The 10,147-nt window shown below is 30.3% G+C and overlaps 2 protein-coding genes across 2 annotated transcripts in view; both read left to right on the forward strand.

The window, feature by feature from the left end:
* The first annotated feature begins 3,253 nt into the window (after positions 1-3,253).
* Positions 3,254-8,767, forward strand: LOC119681680 (putative fatty acyl-CoA reductase CG8303). Its single transcript, XM_038094939.1, has 5 exons — positions 3,254-3,520; positions 6,324-6,828; positions 7,519-7,960; positions 8,046-8,303; positions 8,364-8,767. Exons 1-5 carry the CDS (start codon positions 3,254-3,256, stop codon positions 8,494-8,496), a joined length of 1,605 nt encoding a protein of 534 aa, XP_037950867.1. The 3' UTR covers positions 8,497-8,767.
* Positions 8,768-9,675: 908 nt separating this feature from the next.
* LOC119674062 overlaps positions 9,676-10,147 on the forward strand; it is a 19,677-nt gene continuing 19,205 nt past the window's right edge. Inside the window, exon 1 of the mRNA XM_038085185.1 lies at positions 9,676-9,750. Coding sequence (XP_037941113.1) covers positions 9,676-9,750 — 75 coding nt within the window. The remainder of the gene's footprint in view (positions 9,751-10,147) is intronic.

Genomic DNA, 10,147 nt, shown 5'->3' on the forward strand with positions numbered 1-10,147 from the left:
TAACGATAGCGTTATATTTTGACTAGCCACATGGATGAGTGATGATAATATTTCCTACTTCTATCGTTACTTTTTAAGATAGTCTTTCAAAAGCTGTTTCTCTCTACGCTTTCGTACTATGTTTATTGTCATATTCCTCATATTTTGAAAGTGTTATAAGAGTTTCATAATCTTCATAATAGACACACTAAAAAGTGACCTTGACATAAATTCCATAAAATAAATGAAAAAATCTATAACAAAAAACTTTATCTGAATAGCGAAAAGCACTTCATAAGCAAAAACCGAACACAAAAAGATTTCGACAAAGAAAACGTTTACAGAAACCGCTTACAAAGAAGAAAAACATAAGCAAAGCACTTAGCAGCACCGAAAAGTAGTTAAACCTATCAAAAATCAAACGCACGCAATTTTACAAATTTTTCAAATCATCGTTAAGTTGCATTACAGCCTCACAAACTGGCGAACTCGCCAACTCACAAGCTCGGCTTGTAGGTCTAAGCGTCAGATACTTTATCTCACAGATACAAAAGCTCAGTTTTGTCGCGCGACTACCGACGCTTATTTTTAATTATTGTTTTTGGGATGTTCTGCATATTATTTTCGGGTTTTCCTTCACTATTTAAAAGCTGACATTTTTTAATTTATTTCTGTAATTTATTTTAAATGCTTTGTTGACAGAAATACCTTTTGGCTTCAAAGCGATTTTTATTTATTATTTTCTCAGTTAAAATTGTTGACTGTAGATATTAAGTGCTTACGCTATGCATTACTTGGGCTGAGAGCGTCTACCTTTGCTGAAATGCCAATGAGTACGTGAATAAGATTTTATTTCACATGATAAATAAAAGTGACATAATATTTCTAAAGAACCAAAGAAGAGAAATCCTATCTTGCAATTTAGAATTTCAACACATATTTTTTCAAAATAAATAAAAAATTATAATGATCCTCATTTGAAAACATTTGATGAAGAATTGCAAAAATATGAAAGTTTCTTTTAAACCTAATAAGGGAAAATTCCAACATATTTGGTACTTATTCTTCATTCCAATTCTACCTAATAAAAAAAGAGTTTATGTATTTTTTCTGTAAATACGATACACAATTCAAACTACCTTCACATTATCTTCACAACTTCCATGTAGAAACGACCACTTTCCAAATATTTCCGGCTCTAAAAACAAGATAATTAAAAAGAACCGCTTCTTATTTGACAGGCCCGAGTCCTAAGGTTAGCACTTGCAGTTCAAATAAATTATATACGGACTATAAACCAAGAAATTCGAATATTTTCTAAGACCATTGATGATAAGTACTTGGCAATATTCCAAACAGCGTTGTATGGTTAGACAAATTTCAATAAATTAAATAAATTTTTGTCCCTGTCTTTGTTTTGCTATTCAAATCCGTCTAACTTTTAAATAGTTTCTTTTCGTCATAAAGACGCGTCACTCTGGGCAAGAAAAAATTAACATCAAAAAGAACTAAGTTTGAGTATAGGTTTTTAGATCTGCTACACAAACCTTTTTTTTAATTGTCTTTTGAAATCTTTTTACCAATTATGAGATCAATCAGTACTTTATTTTCAAGTTCAGAATTATCTTAAATCTGTGATTTGCGTAAATTATTATATGTATCAATTTAATATCTATATACCATATAATCTTTCAAAAAGCCATTAAGGATACTTAAATGTCAATCATTTATTCTTTATTAAATCAACCTTTTCCATTAACTCTCTCTCCCTGATTAAAATTTCTGATTTTTTCATTGACGTCTGCTGCAAGCGGGTTCTAATATCGTCAGTGATTAATGATAGCTTAATTCTGAACCATAATTGGATATTAAATATAACGAAAGCTTGCTAGCATTGATCGTTGACTAACGATGCTATCGTTAATCAATATTATGCAAAAGTTAAACCTTAGTGTCGGTAATAACGTGTTGGATAGAATTTTCGAAATATATAATATTCTGTTACAGATATTTTTTTATTTCGCAAATTCGTCAATTTTGGCGATATAAAATATACTTGAATTTTCTCGCTAAAAATTTGAGACGTATTAGCTATTACATTGAGTTTGAACTTGAACTTCAATTTTCTTCCAGTAATCCTGAATCTGAACGAAGCCCTAAAACAGCAGATACATGTCGTGTGCCCAATCTAGTAGGATAAGTTGCCTTGAATATGTGTTTTATGACAATCTTTTTCTTGAGAGGTCTCTGATTGCTTTGACTTCAAAGATAAGGTCAATCTTGGACATCATCTCAACTATCACAATAACGTATGTCTTAATCGTAAGGGTTCTTATTTCTGTTATTATACATGCAATAAGTTTCAATGAATATGTATTTTGTATACGTATATATATACATACGTATATTTTGAAAATTTTTATGTGTACATAATATTTTTCTTATTTCATTTTAAGATTTCTTAATAAAAATAATAATTTTTATTTTTCTTAGATGAGAAAAATAAGAAAAAAAGTTTCGTCACAATAACACTATTGCTCTTTCTAAACTACTCTTCTTCAATCTTTCTCCTTATGATGCATTACTGCTTTTCTATATATATAAAGGTATATATATATTGTTTCATCATATCTGTCAAAAAATTTTTGAAATATATCTTGGTATGTTGCGGTTACTACTATCTCAAAATATCATTAATAGATTAGATACGGATATTGAACTTATCACTTTAAAAGTGTATTCTATTGCAAGATTACAGCAATAAGCACGTGTAACAAAATCTTCCACGGATCGGCATTAATTCACTATCAAACATATTCATTGACCAACCTTCAAAGAGCTTAAAATACTGGAAACCAATCTTTAATTTGCTTACGTATCTAAGTATCTTTTAACTGTAAACCGCAATAAAAGCCACAACAACACCACGTACGAGTATCAAATGATTTGACGCTTTCGTGAAGGCCATCAAAACCGAGGTAAAATGGCCAATGTTACTTGGTCAAGTGCAAAACGTTGGCTGCTGCACAAAACATATTCAAGCAAACTGCAATGTGAATCAAAAATGTTTATAACACGTATTTTTTTTATTTGGGTAATTTAAGCCGATTAAGTTTAGAAAATTGCTTAGTAATTAATATAAATTATTTCAAATGATTTTAAAATTCGTTTTAATTTAATTTAATTTTTTTTTTGTTTATTATCCTACAGTTAACTCAACTGATTTAAAAAAAATTTACCCACATTGGCGCCACCTACGAATTTGAATCACACTATGGCTGTCATCACCGATACTGGCAGCAAAACCGAGGACCTAACACTTCAGCAACAAAATGCTAAAAATTTAGCGAACATTGTTACCATACCGGAATTTTATGCAAATAAAAATATTTTCGTTACTGGTGGCACTGGTTTCCTGGGCACAGTTCTATTGGAAGCACTACTCGATACACACCCCGATATTGGCACTATATACGTACTAGTCAGAGGCAAACGTAAATTTGATCCAAATGAGCGCATCAATCGTCTATTACAAAAACCGGTAAACTTATGCCTTTTTTTATATTGTAATATTTTTATTTAAATAATGCTTTAAGATTTTTCTATATTTGTACCATATATACTTCTTATAATAAAATAATACTGTTTTTAAAGAAGAGATAGTGCTATATTGCAACCACTATAACATATTTGTATGTACTAGAAAATTATTTCTTTAATTTTTGAATCTATTACGTCTGAATATAAGTTCTTAATTAAGTCTGTGTTCTAAATTCTTCTGGCTGGATGTCACTCTAATGATTTTAAAGGCATTTTTTTCTTCTTTATTCCATGCGCCAGATAGATTAATTAAAATAGAAACTTGCCTTTAATAAAATATGTGATTTTATTAAGTGTTAGAAATGATGTTAATCCAATAAATTCATTCCTAGTACCAAATTATCTTTTTCCAATGTTTATACTTTATACAGCGACACAATGAGCTAATAAATCTGTTTTCGCACCAATATCTTTACCCAACACATACCTTTTATACAGCAATATGGATCCCTGCTATTACATTAAGATTCAATCGGTTATTATCAAATAATTCGTAAGTGCCAGCTTATTGCTTAATAACCAATTAAAAATATGGAACAAAAAAGTGCCAGCTACAAGCACTAAAAAAATAATAATAGAAAATTTTAACAAAAAAAGGTTTTGTATAAAATATCTCATTTATGGTCTTTATATGTTTAATTTTAAAAAATTCCAACTAGCATGATTCTTTCAATAGACCCGCTGCCTAATTTTATCCCAACAGTACAAAGGATGGTCTCATGAAAATGGGGACAATTTTTATTCTGGTAATTTCTATGAAATCAGGCCAAACTCGAAATGATCGAAAACTCTGTGGCTTTTTTCTGTTGTGTCACTATTTAATTGCGCACTCCTCCGCCTGAACCTCTTAATCGCATCTTTCCATACGGAATTCGAGGCCTAGTTTCACATACGCAATGACATGCCAAATTTTGGTGAATTTACTTAATAATTTTTCTTTCTTTTCTCAAGTCTGAGAAAAAACCGTAAACAAATTTGGATTGCTCCTCCACAAATCATTATAAAGACTCATTAAAGTCAATTACATAGGTTTTAATGTTATTTTACAGCGTGTAAATGTAGATTTTATTGTTGTTTCAATTGTGGCTGATTCGTTTTGCTGCCGATCTTTTATGAGATTTTTATTGTCTGTTGCTGCGGTTTTATGAGATGGTTTCGCTCTTATTATGTAATTAAAATTTCGGTTTGTTATTTTCATTTTTTTATTAAATCGCTTTATATGTTGTTAAGTTTCATGTGTGTCATTAGGTCCATAATTATTTACAGTGAAAATTTTACTACGATCGTTCATGATCATATTTTTATGCCACATTTTCTACACAACAAGTTTATGGATATCATGATTAAGTTTTGAAAGGATTTTTAAGTTAGTAAAGTAATGATAGTAGATAGTTTATAGTAGATAGTTTATGTACCTTAATTATTATTAATTCCTTCAGACTCACTGATAACAAGGACACAGTATCCGAATTGGTCATTAAAATTCAAAAATTTTTTTAGTAAATGAAAGCGAAAGAAATCTAATTAAACGAAATGACACATATTTAGTGAAATAGAATTTTTATAGTTATTGTAAATTTTTATTATTTATAACAATATTGTAATAACAAATATTTTAATTGTAAAATTGCAATTTCTACAATCCTGAAATCCTGCTCTACTCTTCCATTCCTTCCATTTCTTTCATTTCTCCTATTTTGTATTCCTAAGAGGTGGTTTTGTTTTAGTGAATCCAAGTCTCACACTAAAACAAGCGAATATATGTGTTTTCCATCTTCTAAAAAAAAATAATCTTGCAAAAATTCTTCTAAATAATTATATCCTATATATGTATATCGTCAAATTTCCATAACTCGAATAAGAATGTTATCACATGTCAATAGGAATATGGGAAAATGCATTCTATAAGTCGAATTTTTGTTTTAAGTATGAATCCATTTTGGTGTTACGGGAAGTCCCATTTTCCAAAACAAATGTTTTGTCGCTGGCAGCGTGATTTAAAGTAAATAAAATAACTACCAATGCTTCCATTATTATATTATGTTGAGCCTGACAATGAAATTTGTACATCAAGCTTTTCTACAGTTGACGATATTATTGAGCATTATCTCTGTGAATTAGTATATCCGATTCTAAGAGGAACGAAAAGTAATGATGAGGGTTCGGTGGTTGAAACAGTTCATAAGCCTTCCAAGAATGAAGTAGAAGACTCATTCAATATTCTAAATATTTATTTACAAACGAGGCATTAAATAAAATGCAATCTTTTTTTAATGAAAATAAAAAAAAAATAAAATCCCAACTCCATATTCTGAATGTTTCAATTCACTATAACTTTTGTACTATATTTGATATCAAATAAATGGATATATTAAAATGTAATTCAAGTTTCTTTCAAAAATAAAAAAAAATAAAAAAATTTTCTAACTCGAAGTCTCCATAAGTCGAACCTTTTTTTTGCAAAATGGTACTTCGAGCTATGGACGTTTGACTGTATTATATATTTATAAAAATCGCAAGTCTTGTTGCTCTGACATTTGTTTGTTTAATAAAATTTGTTAATATTAAAGTTAAATGTTGGCTCTCAAATTGATCTTATTATGTACTAAATTTTTTACTGACTTAGTAATGTCTATGAATAATGACAATGCGTACGTTGAACTTATCTGAATTACATAGTTAATAGTCAATTTATTCTTTTTTTAGAAAAAAAATTAATTCGTTTCCTTGGGTTAAAATTATAGATTTTCCAAAAGTACAATGAAAAGACTTTGGCTAAAGTGGTACCCGTGGTTGGCGAACTTAGCGAAGTGGACTTTGGCTTCAGTGATGAAATACTAAACGAACTCATTGATAAAGTCAACATTATTTTTCACAGTGCAGCCACCATAAAATTTAGTTCCCCTCTGCGCACAGCCATAAAAACAAACTTGACCGGAACCATGCGCACAATTGAATTAGCGAAAAAACTAAAGACACTATCGGCCTACATTTACTGTTCCACAGCATTCTGCAATAGCAACAATCGTGGCCTAATCATCGAGGAAGTCTACAAATCACAATTCGATCCTTATGAAATGATGAAAATGGCTGAAGATGATGCAGTTTGGGAGAACTTTACTGAAGAGAAATGCCGAGGCATCATACGCGATCATCCGAACACATATACGTTTACGAAGAATCTTTCTGAAAATTTAATGATGGCTGAGATGAGTGGTTTACCAGCCGCTATCGTAAGACCTTCAATCGGTAAGCATGACAATCTCAACAAGCATAACAGCTCTTGACCAAATCAGAAATAAAAAGAAATACCATCCGTTATTTATGTGTTTGTATTGGTTTCTATGGTTCAATGGACTTTAAAGATTTGGCAAATATTGTTAAGAAAAATTATACATAAATAGCAAATTACATAAATTTGCAAAAAGTTTTTGAACCATAAATCAATAGATTTTAGCAACAAACTTCAATTTGCACAAACAGTAGACAACGAAATCGATAATAAATTCACTCGAAATGTTAATAAACTTTCACATCTACATAATTTTTTAATTAATTATTAATTTACTAATACCTAATAACTATCGTGTGATGTTACTTAATGAATTGTAGATAAATCGACACAGTGAAAAATAAACTCTAACCACATACAGGTTAAATTGACCTGATAATTTTGTTAGAAAGACTTTAGTTCATGTGTTAAACCTGATTTAGTTAAAATCAGGTTAATTCAACAAAATAAGTTTTCTGAATATATCATAAAAGAAAGTAGATATTTAACACATCAGAAAACATACAGACATAGTATCTATAAAAAATTAACAATTGCTTATAGTTCCCTTAATGGATAGTAGTGTAATAAGATGATCGAAAGTATGAAATTCTAATGAAACTTTACTTTGTGTCTTCAGATATTCATCACATATTTTTCTTTTTTAGTATATGGTACTTGGGAACATCCAATTAAGGGTTGGGTTGGTAATGCAAATTCTGGTCACTTGGGTTTCTTAGCTGGTTTTGTAAAGGGTATTTTCCGTACCATGTGTGGACGTGCCACCTCTGTCATTGATATCATTCCCTGCGACTATGTGATCAATTCATCATTAGTCATGGGCTGGTACGTGGGTACACGTCATCTCAACCAGCCCGAAGTTATACACTGTACATCAGGTGAAGTGAATCCACTGACCTTGTCCGAATTTTGCGACATTATGAATGCAAGTGTTGAGAGGCATCCACCAAACAACTTCGTATGGAAACCCGCGGCAAAGTTGCGAAATGGCTGGCGTTACAATCTCTTCTTCTACCTATTTCACATACTGCCCGCATTGGTGTTTATAATACCGGAAAAATTGTTTGGCATAGGAATGCCGCAACACACGTAAGTTTTGTACTGGCAAAATATTGTAATCAACAAGAAAAATAAACAAATAATTTTAACTTTTATTATTTTTAAATAATTTTAGCGCTTACGAGTACATGCGGGTTTTCCACAAAGGCACCAAAGCGTTTGATTATTTCTTGGACAAAGATTTTCGGTACTCATTGAAGAATGCTTTGCGAGTTATGTCAACCATGCATGAGAGTGATAAAGCACGTTACAATTTTGATTCTAGTCAATGCGACTGGTCCGAGTTCATAGATCGTTGCCTCATTGGCTTACGTCGTTATTATTTTAAAGAAGCCGCTGTAACCACCTCATGGCATCGCAACTACTGGAAAGTGTAAGTAAAATGTGATTTCTGTAGAGCACCACAATTATTCAAAACGAATTTTTCTTGCAGTTTCAACATTTTGTACTACTGCGGCTATGTAGTACTTCTGGCTGTAATTTTTGGCTTTTGTGCACCTTTCCTAGGTTTGAAAGTAGGTCTCGGTCTGGCACTTCTTATCTGGGCCTTCCTAATTTGGTTATAGAACTACCTCACCACACGACTTTTATTATGTCTGGTTAATATATTTAAGTCACTTTATGTACTTCTTACTATCATGTTAATTTTATTTTTATTTAATTTTATTAAAGTATTTACTCTTTTTGTTATGTGGAGAGAACCACATTACTCGGGCATAGTTTTAAGTAAAGTCAGCCTATATGTAAACCTATTCAGAATTTATGTATAATTGAAGTGTACTTTAAAACGAAAGCATATAAGTATTCTTATTAATATAATTACTTATATATACATAATACGTGTGCATAAAATAATTATTGAACAAATATTTGCTATTATAGTGCTTATAAAAACAACATTTTAAATAATGTGAGTGCGCTCTTCCCAGGGTTTTAGTAATACATCTAATTTCTAAGTTTAATTATTTGCGGTACTATTTTTCATAAAATTAACTTTAAAAAAAATATTCTTATGTTAAAAACATTTAAAAAAATAAAAAATTTTTTAGTTTTTAATAATCAGTTTTTTCCTTTGTGTATTTCATATTCGACTTACCTACATTAAATATCAGGTTCCATACAAAGGCAACTCAGTTCGGGGACTTAAGTATGACATTGAAAATTTTAAATTTCACACCTAAAACATTTGAAAAATATAAATTCAATTCCTTTATTATTCTTTATTATCCAGTTCCTAAATCCTTTATTATTCCTTGTTCCGATTATTGAAAGACACAATGGTACATCGCTACATAAGACACCATTCTTATAATATTCATACCTCATTCTGGTCGAAGAAAATGTACCGAAAATGCGAATTGACAATTGCAGGACACGATCAAAAGTATGAGCATATATAGCAATTCACTCTCCATCTCCATCGAGATTCCCTTGTTAAGAAACCAATAATAAATATAATTTCAAATCTACTGAGACATACTTCTGTCCGATGTTTAATTATTGTTAAAGAAGATCCAACATTAAATGTGATATACAATTTAGTATTTAACAGTTTAGTAGTATTTAGTATTTATGAATCATTTTTTATCATTTCGTTAATAAGAATCAGTATCATTTTTATACATCTCTAAATATCACTATATAAAGCTATTAAGCGTGATTTTTAAAACATACTCATTGTTATCATATAACAAAATATAGAAACTACACGACATATATCAACGGCCCAATGTTCTTACGACCCAATGTTCCCCTGGGAACGGAATGCAATGAAGAAGAAGAAGATGATGACAAAGTTCAAGCAACAACAACAACCGAGGGTATTTCACATTAAGAGCTCACGCATAATGTATAAGCTTCAACACCCAAGTTTACATAAAATAGTGGCAAAAATACATAAAAAATGTCCAAGCACCAAAAGAATAATTAAAATAATGAGAAAATAATACTTCAAACAAAAATATTCTTTCTTCTTCATTTCTTCTTTTTTTTGTCTCTTTAATTATGTTTTCGTTGTTTTATCATAAATAATTCAAATTCTATATGCAGTTGTGTCGTGCACAGGCGCTGTGTAAACGTAGAATAATCACATAATTATTATGGAACTATATGGCAATACTGATTGACGACAAGATAAAATTACAAGCACGGTTGCCACTTATGGTACTTTAGTACCAAAATTGGTACTTTTTTTTCCGTTTGGTACTCTGGTACTCA

The sequence above is a fragment of the Teleopsis dalmanni genome, chromosome 2 (genome assembly GCF_002237135.1).
Source record: "Teleopsis dalmanni isolate 2A chromosome 2, ASM223713v2, whole genome shotgun sequence".
NCBI lineage: Eukaryota > Metazoa > Arthropoda > Insecta > Diptera > Diopsidae > Teleopsis > Teleopsis dalmanni.